Source organism: Dermacentor albipictus, chromosome 6, assembly GCF_038994185.2.
Source record: "Dermacentor albipictus isolate Rhodes 1998 colony chromosome 6, USDA_Dalb.pri_finalv2, whole genome shotgun sequence".
Classification (NCBI taxonomy): Eukaryota; Metazoa; Arthropoda; class Arachnida; order Ixodida; family Ixodidae; genus Dermacentor; species Dermacentor albipictus.
This window is the reverse complement of record NC_091826.1, coordinates 14412664-14428264: the sequence shown is the minus strand read 5'-3', so window position 1 is coordinate 14428264 and position 15601 is coordinate 14412664. Positions and strand designations below refer to the sequence as shown.

Below are 15601 nucleotides of genomic sequence, written 5' to 3'. Positions count from 1 at the left end.
GCGCAACGCGTCACAATTTCGGAGCTCATGCTTTTGCGTGCAGCGATGTCGGTGTTTTATGCGAAGCATATTACTAGAGCTCAACCCAGCTCCTTAGGCGCGGTGGTGTCGCCTTCAATACCACGTGACACCGTGACATCACGACAGAGGAGAAACGGGGCTCCAACTCGCGCCGTCGCTCGAGAGCTCAACCCAGCTCCTCAGGCGCGGCGGTGTCGCCTTCAATACCACGTGACACCGTGACGTCACGACAGAGGAGAAACGGGGCTCTAACTCGCGCCGTCGCTCGCGGCGTCGCCCCCCGCATCGGACGTGGTGAGCGTCGAGCAACGCAGCGTTCGGCGCGACAACGAAATGTGCGCCTGAGCAAGCGCCGCACGCCTGAGCCGACGCCGACGACACCGGTTTTTCTGCGACACGAGCTCCTTAACGCTGTCGCGTTAAAATAAAGGCTAGTATGCTTCGCATCCTGGGCTTAACCTTAGCTAAGCCACAGCCATTTTTTAAAATCTCAGGCTATCGATGACGACATGTCCAGTGCTCTTTTTACGGTGTGCTGTCCCCTGTTAAAGCAATCACACGAGAAACAGAACGAGCGCACCTCGGTGCCCTGCGTTGAACGAACTCTCTGGGTCGGCGCGCTGTGCCTTCAAATGGAGCGGTGAATCGATCAGTGAAGAGTGACGAAGCACGTGAAGCTGCTTGAGCACGAACATGGGGCGTTCGACGGTGGCGGGAGGTAGCTGAGTAGGTCGAAAAGCAAGAAGCTTCGCCTACTTCCTCAATAATGGTCAAGAGTTTTTTAGTGTAATCCTGCAAATGGTAATGTTCGGCGGAGAAATATTTCCTCTCCGGTGCCGGTGTTTGGCCTATCGAATACGATGAAGAAGAAGAATTTGCCATGGAAGGGTACCGCAGGTGAAACGAACCAGGCTCTCATGCTGGACATCAGCTACCGGATATGAACGAAATTGTAAGTATGCGAATCGCAGTGTAACCTCAAGACGCCTGGCATCACAGCATGAGGAACAGCTTGAGTAACTGATAGCCATGTGACCAACTTCAACTCTTCTGTACATCTCCGAAGTAACGTAAACTATCTGTAATACTAGCTATATAGTTGCGCAAGAGCTATAATAGTATCGACAAAGATATACTTCGCATATCCGCCGTGGTGACTCGGAGGATTGGGTGTTTTGCTGCTGACCGTGAGGTCGACGGCTCGATTGCCGGCCGCGGCGGCCGTATTCTGATAAGGGCGGAATTAAAAGAAAAGTAAATATTCATGTACCAAGCTTTGTGTGTACGTTAAACAAACCGCAGTTCAAGGTATAGGGTTCTGGTTTCAGGTTCATTGAAGCTTTCATGTGCAAATGCCACCAAATGCGTTCATTCTGAGGAGGTCCCAAAGTCCCACTATGTGGGGAGCGTCCTGTAACACAGTTTACAAAGAAGAAAAAGATGAAAGCAGCAAGCACAGAGCAGTGTATTAGAAGCAAAGAAGGAGTACACACTCAAATATGCATATACCGGCTCAACTCATTTTTAATAGCCATGGTAGTTAGCTAAATGAAGTTGGGAAAACAAATAAGAACTGTGAGGGATGAATATATGGCCGCATTAAACTGTTGAACTATTTACTATAATGCGAATACGCGACTGCGCGTCTGTTCCCCTCGGTATAGCGTCTGGTCTGCTCCACTGGACCGCGCGTAGCCTGGCCCAATGTTTATTTTACTCGCGACCTCCGGCGGCAGACCGCTCGTGGTTGCCAGAAGCCGGAGGCAAAGCCGAAACTGTGTGTTCCCACATAACAACACATGGAGCATTACCAATTTAAGGGTTTAACGAATCAGCAAGCATTTGAATTCTTAACACTCACTGAGGCAATACCTGCACACAAAACAATATACACATTACAATGTCGCCGGATCAAAACAAGAATGGTTACAGGAAAACACGAAAAACAATCATCAGTGCCAAATACTGACAACAAAAATTCTTTGAGGTTACAACAGGGTGCATAATTGGAGTAAAATGACTTTGCATATTGTGGAATTTCAAAATGCAATGACCACGGAAAGCTCTTTAATTTTGCGCGTACAATAATTGCTGTTCACTTTGGGGCGCAAAACATTTTTTTCCCTGAGAGACTTGTCATGTTTGTATACATGAGGTGTCAGAGGGAAAGAATACTGCAGAGGATGAAATGATGCAACTTCGAAAAAGGACTACAGGCGTAACCTAAGTTTTTTGTAAAGAGTTTATCCGTAACATATTGAGGTCACGGTTTAGGGCAGGTACGTGTGCTCTGCAGTGATCAAACGTAATTGTTCGGAAAGCCCAGTTTTGAAGACGAGCGAGGGCTGTTTAAATAGCTAAGTAGATATTACCATAATGCGCGATGCCACAGGTAAGATGGCTGTGAATAAAAAGCGGAGTAAGGTGGTCTGAGGACATGCTGCCGCCGAAATAGTTCCTTGTCAGGGTTTGCGCTTGTGTGCCGAATGTTACCTTGAGGACATTTTCAACTTGCGAATGGTACTTCAATTGTGGATCACATTCAACGCCGATGAAAGTGACTATATCTGATCGTAAAATTACACGCTTGCCGGTATTAAGGTTTGGACTGCTGGTAATCTGCCTTCGAATGTGACGAGATAAGGCAAACCTGGCATAGGTGTTGCTCACTTGTGGAAGCTAATAAGGCGCCCCATAACATTTAGCAGGGACAAGTGGAGCTGTCGAAATTGCCGCCCTGCGCAAGGCAGCTGTTCTCAATCCCGGTAGATGGCCGCAGAGGCTACGTCAGGCGCCGTCACTACTCCGCATGAGACTTGGCACGAAACCGACAGGTGGCAGCAAGCGTTTAGCGAGTGCAGAGTCCATCCGAGTGTTAAAGGCCTCAATATGCATACGAAAGTCGGCGTAACACCGATAGGCGGCAGCGGAATCTACAGAAGCCTTGTTCAGTCCTCAAGCTTGAAAACGTGCTGCTCCAACGTGCAGATGACTGTCCCGTACGACGTCCAAGTTACGTGTCCCAGACGACGTCGGATGCGGACTTAATTTCGCGGAAAAAAATTATCGCTTCTACGCTGCCTGTCCTGTGGTGATATATTTGCCCGCAGGCATGTCTTTCATTAGCATAAAAATAAAATAAATAGTTGTCGTCGAGGCAAGTGGTGGAGACGGACACTCCTTTTCACATATCAGTAAAAAAAAAAAAACGCTCTAAGAAGAAACAACGTCATAGGGTCGGAAAGCCTAGAATTTACAGTTCTAAACAAACATGAATATGCAGAGATCAAGCTTGACGACAAGTTGCACAGCAATGAAGTTTATTTTTGATGGCGGCGAGCCCGTGCAAGCGTCTATCCACACGTTGATGTGAATGCGGATTATGGAAATTCGCTGCGTATTAAACAATGTGCAAATTTCTTTAATCGCCAAAGTTGGCCAGCTCAACTCATGCAATTCTTGATTGAATGTTCTGGAGGTATAATAGGTTGGTCTGGTATGCGTCCAAGAAAAAAGAATTATAAGAAAATCACGTCATATATTCGCCTTTCACGAAGCTGCGGCGACTGCCCTATATTGAACATATGCTTTATTTGAAAACTATTGCTGGCAGACAAATAAATAAATAAATAAATAAATAAATAAATAAATAAATAAATAAACCTCCTTCAGTGCATTGCAGGGAGCTCGGCACACCTATCATGTGTATATGCATTGCGTATGTGGGTGCGTATGTGGCTTCATATGGTTATGATCAACAAATGTCGGGCCATTCGGTTTCCATTCTTCTCGTTCATTGCGTACAAATATGTCTCGTTGGTCATCATTGGTGGCTTGCCACCCTTAGAACACGGAACAACCATCGTATAGATAGACTGCGTCGTAATAATTGCGTTAGGTAAACAGTGGGTGAGTACTAACCTAATTTAGTGTGGCCGCTACATGAAAACTGCCGATGTTAGTAGGCCAGCATAAAGTAAAATAAATAAATAAATAAATAAATAAATAAATAAATAAATAAATAAATAAATAAGGAAAGAAAGAAAGAACGCTTTCAGCGGGTAGGGAGCTTCTACCCATCTCGGTCACCAATCTAACGATTCTACCGCAGAACACTCAGCCCGCGTCTATGCTCGTAGAACGTACACCCACATGTATACAGAATTTTCTTACATTCTGATAAAGCAGGCGCTCAAACATGATTAGTGCCACTTTTCTTTTTTGAAGTCTTCGCGGGAAAGGAGTCTCGAGAACAAAGTTGGGTCACTGGCCAAGTAAAACAAAAAAATAATAATGTTCTAACGTTTCGAGTCCACTACGAAGCCGTAATTCGCAATGATACCAGTATCAAATGAAACTTTCTTTGTATGTTTCAGTGTGCGACAAAGTAAATTTGCATAAGAAGCTAAGAAGACTCGGGCTATAGCTACAGCTGAAAGCGATTGAACGTTTACTCCGGCAGATTTAGATTTCGCTCGGTGGCCACGCCCTCAGTTGGCCTCAACCTCAGTTGGCCTCCACCTCAATAATGTCGCAGGTACACATTATCTATTATATACAGGGTTTGGTTCCGTGAAGAAGTCGAAACAGCGCGAAAGAATCGGTGCAAGACAAGAACACAAGTGACAAAGCGTTTTGTCGTGTGTGTTCTCACCTCGTCGCGTTCTTTCGCGTTGTTTCGGCTCCGGTATGTGCCATTACTCACGTCAGTGCTCTCGGTTGTAAGGAATTATTATTTTTTTCTTTCGACGCAGAACGTTCGGGCCCCCCTTTTCGGGCTGCTGTGTTTCCTCGCTGCTTACGGGCCGAGCGCGAAGGGCCAGGATGTCTCCCAGCTTGTGACGCAACTGTGTAGTAAGTGACGCCCACGCTTTCAACCCACACGCAAGATTCTCGGCACGTGATTCTTTCGGGGAGATTGTAACAGCGAAGTTCTACGTACAGGGAGGAAAGGCTAGCGCAGTCGATTAACTCGTCGCGGTGACTCGGTGGCCATCGTGGTCGGTTGCAGCAGCCGAGAATGCAGGCTTGAATCTCGGCCATGGGGACCGCATTCAGATGGGACGGGGTGCTATGAAGCCCGTGTGCTTACATTTATGTACACACTGAATAATACCGGGGTCAATAGATTGATACGTTTGATGCAAAACGATATCCAGCACTCCACGAAGGCGTGCCTTGAAGCCACAGTGTTTCTTTGCATCATTAAATTCCTACGAGTCGAATCAAACCTAACCAATCTCGCTTTCATTGGTAAAAAAATAAAGTAAGGGCAGCATACGAATGAAATATGCAATGATGGCTGACTGACTGTACAGGGCTACTACGAATGCTTTAGGCTGGCTCCCTTGCAAAATGGCCCGCCAGCCGCTTCGAGTGTCCATTGTAAGCCAACCAGAAACTCAGTGAACACACATTTGTTAATGTTGAAGCCGTTCCAATTTTTTTATTTGCAACAACTTTCGTCTTCATTCTGCCCTTCTGATGTAATTTTCAAAAGAAAAAAACATCTATTATCGATTCAGTCTGGCGGAAGAAGCCGGTAGTTTTCGAATATACCAACTTGATTCGATAAAGAAAATGCCATTCCAAGTTTCCAACACACTGTGCCTTCTCTTAGAAAAAACATGGGAAGGGAAGGGGGGGGGGGGAGGGTTGTCTAGGCTCAAGCGAGGTTTCTTCTTTCTTTACGTTAAAGCTAGGCCTAGACCAGTGAGAAGTTATAAATATCAAGCCTGAAGTGGTTGAAACGAGCTGTCTCTTTGCCCTCTTTCTCTTCTTAAATGAAATTAGAAACGCCACAGTAACAGGCGGAGAAACCTAGTGAATATAGCTTTGTCTTCGTACGATGTGTTTGGCTACAAAATATAGTTACCAGTCGTTACGCAACTTTTATTCCACCATTCTCTGACATCTATTACATTGTGGCGTGCATCCCAATGCGGTAAAAAAAAAGTCTACTCATTGAACTTTATCCACGCTTGCTTTGTTTGCAGGCCAGAGACACCAGCGCCGCCTGGATACTGTCACGTGCATCGGGTCTCAGACAAAATCAGGGGTAAATCATTAACTCAATGACGAGCAGCACGAGATCAGGGCGTGTTATGTCTACTGAGCGTTTTTTTTCTCTGCAGCTTCCTGCCAAGGAGTCCAGCAGGACATAAATATAAATGAACCTATATAAGACCTCTCTTTCTTCATTATAAGGTGTACATATGCGGGTAATTTGCATTGAGGAGCGCCGGCACGCGGGCGCCCCGACGAAGACGACGAACGCTCCCTGGCTCTCGAGCTGTCGGCTGAACTAGCCAGCACTGCATTATCCTTTGTAAATATATTTTGTAAATAGTCTCCAGTTCTTAATCCTTCGTTCGCGTAACAATATAAAGCTCGGCCACAATCTTTGATTTCTTTCTTTTAAGTTTTAAATTGTTTTGTGCAGGGTGGAGGGTAGCAACAGCACAACGAGTCACACGTGTGTGGCAGTTTGCACGACGGAGCTGCTCACTGTGTCTAGAAATGCTTGGTTATGCGAGAAATCTGGCGCCTGCTCAAATTTACTGCTCTGACGTCACTAATACAAGAGCTGTTTTAAGCCCAAACGATGAAAGAACGCCCCCCACCAAGCCTGAAATAAGTGTTTGGAAGGTAGCGAGCGGTCCTTCAAGATAACGACGCAAAGAGAAGCAGATTTGAAGCTTTTCTGCCCGACTGCATCCATAGATAAGGCGAGGCGGCGTCACTTCTGCGTCATAGGGCTATGGTGTCGCCCAGATTTTATGTGGTGACTTTAAGGTCGCTGGAGTAAAGTGGGCTACTTAGAGCAGACGATAGCTGCCTTTTCCTACCACCATCACCGTCAAGAAGGAAGGGGAGATGCCGGGGGCAGTGGTATATCAATGTATGCTTGTGTGACGTTGGGATGATTAATCCTTAAGTACTTTCCTAAATATACGTAGTTCTTATGACGTAATGACACCAAGTAGTGCTACGTCGCCTTGTTGTCTACATCCATATGAGCAACAGGAGTCAATGACTGCAGCGATACCATCGATGTATAGTAGTTACAATTTCTCCTACACTCCAGAACATCCGAAGCACTGCACACATACTCAGAGCCACTAGCTTATAGACGGAGGGCGTTTCCTGTATAACCTCCATCTTAATTTAAAGCGCCCTTTATCATTGTTATAATTATTTTTTTTTCACAGCCAACTGCAACCGCTATAGTTGTCCTTCACAACATTTTCTCCTCGTGGCACCTCAACATGTAATTATGCTTTACCTAACGCCGGCACACAAGGAAGCCTATGCACCATAAATGCCAGAATGACATCGGCTCACATTAACATATCGCGGCGCATGCATGCCAACACACAAGAAAGTACGCACGAACAGAACCGGGCCGCCTAAACGGGGTTTCAATTACAGGGTATTACGTGCCGAACACATAAACGCTTCTCAATAGCGCGTGCTGTGCTCCACGTCGGGCTGGTCTTTCTCTCTGCCTGCTCAAACAGCTGCATTGCGTGAGAATGGACTCAGTTTGCCTCACAACGGCGTTGGCGTCCGGCATAGCAATAAGGAAAACTCGTGTCCGCTTTGCAGCGCAGACGGGAAAGGCAGTCAAGCCTTTGCACCCCAGGAAATTAGAACGGACGTCGTCTCGGTCCATTATATGCATTCGCCCTTATAAAGCAGTGCTTATACCGTATGCGTAAGGCTGATCACATCAGGCGCAATTAGATACGTGCGCACAAAGTTGCTCGCCTTGTATCAAGTGTACCGCTTTCGTCGTAGTTGTTTTTGAACTATTTGCGTGCATCTTATTTTATTTTTGTGTTGTTTATTTACAAGCATCTGGGCGCGATGAAAACGCTTCCGGCATGCCCCCCCCCCCCCCCTCCCTTTTAAAAAGAAAAATTAGTGCTACATTTATTCCGTTGCATGTTATGTACACATCTTCAGTGTACTAATTGAGCAGTGCCCTTCACATATTGACGAGCTCAGATGCATTTGGCGTCCTAATTCCGTGCATTATTGCGAGTGCTGCTTCTGTGTTTTGCCCGATCGGAAGAGAACGCGAGAGAGAACGCGTCCAAACAATCGGCTGCCTTCCACAACTTTTCCTTTTAATATGATCTAGCATAATCCCCAATCCCGCATAACCGAACGTGGGAAGGTGGAGTTGGGAGAGTTAATCCTGCGGAAGCAATCAAGTACTCCGAAGTTGCATCCAGTTTAAAATTACCTGTAGGTTCAGCGCTGGCTGTTTAATTAGAACCAACCGCATTCGAGAAAAGCTGATTTACATCGAATAAGCTTTCGCAGCAGTGGTATCGCCGTGCACGGCTCGCCAAAGTGAAGCCATAGCAACAGGGAAACTTCAAGGTAGGCGTGCCTGCCGAAGTTTGCGCAGAGAAATTAGCCGCCCGAAAGGTTGCTTCCACGGGAGGCCCCCTTGATTCGCGTAGGAGAGCAACCTTGCGCATAAGTTAACGCTGGCCTCTGCGACCACGTTCTATAGGTGCAACACGCCGCAGTGGAGGGCTCCGGATCAATATCGACCCTCTGTAGTAAAGTACACGAGCGTTGTTGCTGCCTCCGCCGCCGCCGCCGCCGGGGTTCGAACCGGCTACCTCGTGCTCACGCGCAGATTGCCATTACAACTGAGCCACTACACGGAGGGCGCCAAAGGAAAGACACGGATAACGATAGCGGCACGCAAAGGCTCGCATAAATTACGAGATCGTCTGTTGCTGGTCAGCTTAAGGTAATGCGTTTGCGAAACCCTTCTTATACAGTTCGGCTGTCGCACCCCTGTGCGTTGAATGCTGATAGTCGCGACGTCGCAAAGCCATCCGAACGCGCGCTACGCGTATGCTTTGCCTGCGCTCGGAAGCAGCTGTGCCGGCCTCGCTGCGCGCACGTTACGCGTGCATGCGCATACTGTAATGTCAGTTGCAGGCGCGTGAGAGCTGAATTATTAAACGAGTCAAAAAACAATGCCGCGCCGCTTGCGCGCTCTCATTTTTCGGTCGTTGGTCCACGGGCTCTGCGCGCGCCGTGCACGTTGTCCAACGTATATACGCGGCATATGCGTTCGCGGGGCCCGAGTGATTAAGCGACCACTCGATCGCGTGCAAGTTCCCAGGCAACCTGGCCAAGTGCGTTCGCGCCAGTTTCAAGGCTGAGCGCCAGCTGAAGGACTTCGGCCTCGGCGCGTTGTGCGGCGGCCCGGCGCTCGCCGCCGAAGGACTCGACCGAGCCGCCCCGGTGAGCAATGCAAGCTTCTCGCTGCTTGCGATTTCTCGCCTCCTGGGTCTCGTTATTTTTTTGTTTGGTGATTTGTTTCTGGTCGCATTATTTCTCGGTTTGCTGCTTCGCGCGCGCAGCTACGAGACGCTGCCGCGCCTCTTATACCGATGCTGATCGCCATCACCCGGGCTCTATGGGAGAAAAAACAACGCGTTTCTGTACGTTTTTGTGTCTGAAACTTGGCGAACGCGATTGAAAGACGTGTGTCAACAGAGATCGATGGGATTTTGCTGTTACGCGTGACGAAGGGTAATGGCTCTGGAGCGTACTTAATGTTGTCGTATATTTTTTCTTTTCATTTTAGGCAGCGACGCGCCCAGTGCGCGTAAAACGGGGTGCATGTGTATGTACGAGCTGCGATGAGTGTCGGATACGGGAGACGAAAGGGCGGTCGGTCTTTCTTGGCACTAGAGAGACGAATAATAATAATAATAAAAAAAGAAAATAAGCAGACTGCCGCCCTGAGGCTTGTTTCGATACATGTCGCTGACTTTCTGGCGCATGGATTTAGGCTGGTCATTATGCGTATTCAGGACGCATTGTCTGAGCTAGGGGCTTGATATTGAACTTCATCAATTACCAGCTGGATGAATCACTTTGTGACCGCGACACAGTATATAGAAGCTGCTAAAATTATCCCGCGTTATGCTGCACACCCTGATGAATACGTAAGATTAATCGCTTGGAAGGAGAACCTCATGTATAAGCATGAATGTGGCAGTTTATAGATTGTCCACAGACTTCTTCTAGAGCGATTTGCCTTGTTACTGACTTGACCTTTAGCTTAGTATGCTGTGCTCATAGGCTATCGAACGGTTTGTTCGCGAAACCCTGCAAGCATTATTGAAAGGTATGCGTAGTAAAGACGTCTGTACCCAAGATGCGTAGAGACAATCTATGCAGTAGATGGAACAGCGTCTTTAAACGTTCTGTAGACAATCCAGATTATGTTTTGTGAGGTCGGGAATGGGTTAGAGCGGGGGCAAACGTTGCAGTTGCGCACGTTCAACACCTTTCCTTTGGCATGGTTTTTAAAGTTATAGCTTTCTTTCTTTTCTTTTTAAGCACGTGGGAATGCCTTTCTTAGTCACGCCGGAGTGATTTAGATGCGCACACTGGCATGAATATCTAATCATTCCACATGTGATTTCGGAGCGCCTCGACGTTGCCACTAAGGTCGTGCAAGACAGTTTTAAAAACCCTGTTGCGAGAATAAGCACCTCAAATTGCGTTAGCGGTTGTTAATAATGGCCAATATGGTTAACCTGCGCATGCTTGAGCTTAGTTTCTCTCTGATAAGTCATCTCAAGTGCTGCACAACCAGTCGAATGCGTCATAAAATGGGGCGATAACAAATTGTGGCGTCTAACGTCCTGGAACGTCGTAGTCGAGGGTTTCGCACTATAGTTTCGACCACGTGGAGTTTCTCAACGTGCACCTAAGTACGCGAGCGTTCTTGCATTTCGCACCTATCGAAATGCGGCCTCCACGGCCCGGGAATCGAACCCGGTACCTTTGCTCAAGAGCGAAACGCCATAGCCACAAAGCCACCGCATTGACTCGGTGTCAAGATGTTGGGCGGCGTCGCTCTTGGCTGGCGTCGATTTTCCCGATCGATCGAGCCGCGGGCTCGTCGAAGCGCGTCGAACGGAACGCCGCGTATAACTATCGCCCGCAAGAGGAAAAAAAAAGAAAGTTGAGCTGGCAAGCGTGCGGGCCACGGGTGGTGCGGGCCAATGCGTGTCTCCAGCTGTCGCGAAGAAAAAAAAACTGTTCGACCAGATGAGAATCAGCGCGAAACCCACTGGACTGCGTTTTCCCGCGCGGGATCAACCGAGCACGGCATGAGACCCAGATATGCGGCATTCCATCGCGCTGACACGGGGGGAGGCGTCGCGTTTCTTCTGGCACGATGCCCGATTTCCTCTGTCCGAAAAGCAAGAGGCGCGAAGGAAGAAAATAATAACAATAAAAGACGAAGACGTTGTTTCCTCATGCAGTTTATGGGGTAGCGTAGCCAGCGTATATAGCTCCGTCCAGATATACGCCGTATATTAGCTAACGTTGCTTCGTTGTGCGGTGGCAACGTGTATAACGTTGCGTGTTCTCTGACCGCACTGCCTGCCGCCTGTTGCCGTGCTCGTCAGATTGAAGTACACGATAGTATGGAAACAGTAGACAAAATGGCATCGCGGCTGAAAACAGGACGCACGAAAAAAAAAAGGAGAACGTTGGGAACTGCTTCCTATGGCACAATAATTTTCTGTTGATCTTGTGACATCGGTGGACCCGCGTAGGTATTGCTGAACTACAGGCTTTAAAGACGAATGACGTCACGCATGCAAACATAAACCGCAGTCGTGCGTTCGTGGATAGAGCCTTTCAAAGTATTTTTCTGCTCTGTGGCTAGGAATAATTAATTAACTAACTAATTAATTACACCATTTGAGTGACGTGTATAAGGGCCAAAAGTGTTAGTTCATTCAGTGGAAAATTCATCTGTATGTGTTTACCACTCTATAAAACAAGCACATATAGTTTATAAGTTGAGCTGGCACGCGTGCAGGCCAATGCGTGTCTCCTGTTGTCAGAAAAAAAAAACCGTTCGACTGGATGAGAATCATTACGAAAAGGCATTTGTTTCAGTAGAGATACCAGCAGTCATAGAGGCATTACGTAATCAAGGAGTACAGACCCCTTACGTAAATACCTTGGAAAATATCTACAAAGATTCCACAGCTTACTTAATTCTACACAAGTAGAAAGATATACCTATGAAGAAAGGGGTCAGACAGGAAGACACAGTCTCTCCAACGCTATTCACTGCGTGCTTGGAAGAAGTATTCAAGCTATTAAACTGGGAAGGCTTAACAGTAAGGATCGACGGCAAGTATCTCAGCAACCTTCGGTTGGCCGATGATACTGTTCTATTCAGCAACACTGCAGACGAATTACAACAAATTATTGAGGACCTTAACAGAGAGAGTGTAGGAGTGGGGTTGAAGATTAATATGCAGAGGACAAAGATAATGATGAATAGCCGGGCAAAGAAACAAGAGTTCAGGATCCCAGTCAGCCTCTAGACTCTGTGAAGGAGTAAGTTTACCTTGGTCAATTAATCGCAGGGAACCCTGATCATGAGAAGAACATTTGCAGAAAAATAAAAATGGGTTGGATCGCATACGGCAGACATTTCCAGCTCCTAACTGGAATCTTACCATGATCATTTAAAAGGAAGGTGTACAATCAGTGCATTTTACCAGTGCTGACATATGGGGCAGAGACTTGGAAACTGACAGAGAAGCTTGAGAACAAGATAAGGACCGCGCAAAGAGTGACGGAACGACTAATGTTAGGTATAACCTTAAGAGACAGAAAGAGAGCGGTTTGGATCAGAGAGGAAACGGAGGGTATCGCCGATATCCTAATTTGCACGAAGAGAAAAAAATGGAGCTGGGCAGGTCATGTAAGGCGCAGGGTAGGTAACCGTTGGACCATTAGGGTCGCAGAATGGGTACCAAGAGAAGAGAAACGCAGTCGAGGGTGGTAGAAGACAACGTGGAGCGATGAAATTAGGAAATTCGCGGGCGCTAGCTGGAATCGGCTGGCGCAGGACAGGGGTAATTGGAGACCGCAGGGAGAGGCCTTCGTCCTGCAGTGGATATAAAACAGACTGCTGCTGCTTATGATGATGATAATGGTTTCTAAAAAAAAGATATATAAGCCATGTTGTACTGCCGGTTGCATGTTACATGTTGCGGTAGGGCAAGTAAAAAAGACACTATGCGATTGCAGGTTTTTTTATTTACCACAACGCGATAGAAATACAAACAACAAAACACTCGAAAACTTAGCAGAACACTATACAGCGCAGGACAGTTCAATGTAGTAGAACACATAATAATAGAGCGAATTACGACAGACTGCAATACAATTTCATAGAGCCTCAAACGCACAAGGCGCTGCGGGCCTGTACGCAGCGAGTTTCGGCATGTACCCTGTAGGTCACTACATGATCGCCCATGGCGCCAAACTGTGTGCGAAAAAGCGTCCTTCGAAATGGCTTTGCCTGCTGCGCCTGAGCATTAACTAGTTGTTGGCAGTTAATGGCGGACTGTGCGCAGCCAACAATGCCTCCGCGGCACTCAAGGAGAAGGGGTGAATACAACACCGTAGAGAATCATCACCTGTAAGCAGGCGTTTCCTACGTACAGCTCTCACAGAATGAAATGCGTCAATTTATAGGGCTAACTAATACGCATACTTTCCTTGCCACCGGCAGCAGTTCGTGTCACATCGACGTAATTTGGGCGCTTAGACCGCAGTGCGCGTCACCTTTGGTGATTAAAGTCCTAGCGACATGACATGGTATTCTCGAGTACTTTGCATATATGCAGGGTTCTACTAAATTCTGCCTGTCGCGTTTCATTCCGTGAGCACTGTACACGGCAGACTTACTTGTTCGCAGCAGAGCCGGACGTAAAATAAGATGATTCTTAAAGAGTTGAAAAACGAGCAATAATAATAATAATAATAATAATAATAATAATAATAATAATAATAATAATAATAATAATAATAATAATAATAATAATAATAATAATAATAATAATAATAATAATAATAATAATAATAATAATAATAATAATAATCGCTATATAAAAGTGGATGAGATAAATAAAGAAACTGAGTTCTATTATAAGGTGTCCGGATAAGCGTAAGAGGCACAAATATGAAAAATTAAATTATCGAGTAGGAATGGTACATGCCTTGCCGAAAGTTGAAAGAAAAAAATGAGAAAAGCGTCGACCAAATATTGAGTAACCTTAAAAAATCAAGACTAGGCAATAAAATTCGGCTAGTAATGGAAATAAAGTAAGTTCGATAAAATTTGCTGTATTAAAATTAATTAATAAATTAATTTACTATTTCGTGAATAAGTAATTATGTTAAATTTATTCAAATTAGTTTTATAATATGTTTTACAATATGTAACAGATAAAGTTGTTACGCTCCGCACTTAAAGGGATTTCATAAAGGAAATCGGAATGAAGCACGGAAAGAATCGGAAGGAAGGCCTCAAATGCACGCAACACTGGTGCGCGACTGGCCGCTTGTGGCGCATTGTGTATTCGCGGGATTCTTTCACCCTCAGAAAAACACTTCTATGTTGCACATGTTGAGCAACAGATAGGTGTATCGGGAGTTTTCCACGTTGCCCTGCAATTTTCTCCTTGACACCTGTTACCTAATTATAATATTCGAGAAGTTGAATAATTAATTAAGACTAATGTCATGAGGCGGAATGCAGAAGAAAGTCATCTGAGTAACCACAAGCGACGGCAAACAACATTATCATGGTTCTGTCCAGCTATGTAGCATTTACATACTTTTAAATCTTGGTGCATAATAGCTGGGGCACCCTGAATATATGTACAGATTAGGGGCTCATTAATTTATACTTATAATGATTATGTTTCTTAACTTTCATACCTGTTTTTTCGACGGGCTTGGACAGGATAACTAAATGAAGGGAACGAGAACGAATTGTTTCTTGCGTTTAGTGTAGCGTTGTTTTACTTAAACACTAATGATATTGTGCGTTACTTGCCGTTTATTGTTGTTATTTGTGTACTGAATATCTACTTCCCGTATTTTGCATTTTTTTGTAGTAGTAGTGCCTTGAAATTTCCTGTACACCCTTCCCCTCACCCCGAATCATATACAAAATAAAAAGTTAATAGAATACTCCCGAATTCTGAATAAGTTAGGATGTTAAAAAGAAGCAACGAAAACGTAAAGCCGAAAAGTGAACTTAATATCTTTGCCCTTCCTGTATGAAACAGGGACAAAAAACTTTATACGGCAAGGATACCTTCCGGATTCGGTTCGACTGCATCCCCAGTGGCAGGGCCAGCGCCGTTATTCACAGAGGAGAAGATAAAAAGAGAAAGAAATAAAGAAAATAAATATTGCCCTCTTTTCTTTTATTTGCAGTCCGACTTGACACCTTTGTCCTCGTTATAGCAACATCATAAAAGTAAGTTGTCATTGTGGGCAAAAAAAAAGAATAAAGAAAGAAGAAAAAAGCACTCGCCGCAAGTTGCCGGAAGAAGCCCACGTGGCCCCTTTGAGGTGTTCTCGCCAGAAATATCCCCCCCCCCCCTCCCTGCACTACTTGCGTTTCGTTTTCGATTCAAACTACTCTTTTTCTTTTCCGCTGTGGTTAGTGGTATAACTCGGTTTCGTAAACAACACCCTG

The 15601-nt window shown here is 45.8% G+C and overlaps 1 protein-coding gene across 5 annotated transcripts in view; it reads left to right on the top strand.

The window, feature by feature from the left end:
- Positions 1-731: 731 nt before the first annotated feature.
- LOC139060788 (uncharacterized) overlaps positions 732-15601 on the top strand; it is a 43231-nt gene continuing 28361 nt past the window's right edge. For 3 of the 5 annotated variants that reach the window (XR_011515046.1, XM_070539934.1, XM_070539933.1), the window contains exons 1-4: positions 815-973; positions 4776-4875; positions 6018-6079; positions 9169-9297. Coding sequence is in view for 4 of the 5 variants with exons in the window: in XM_070539934.1 (XP_070396035.1) it covers positions 962-973; positions 4776-4875; positions 6018-6079; positions 9169-9297 (303 nt within the window). In the remaining variant the exon portion in view is untranslated. Of the gene's footprint in view, positions 974-4775; positions 4876-6017; positions 6080-9168; positions 9298-15601 lie in introns of all 5 variants that reach the window. The other 2 variants (XM_070539931.1, XM_070539932.1) reach the window with 2 other exon arrangements.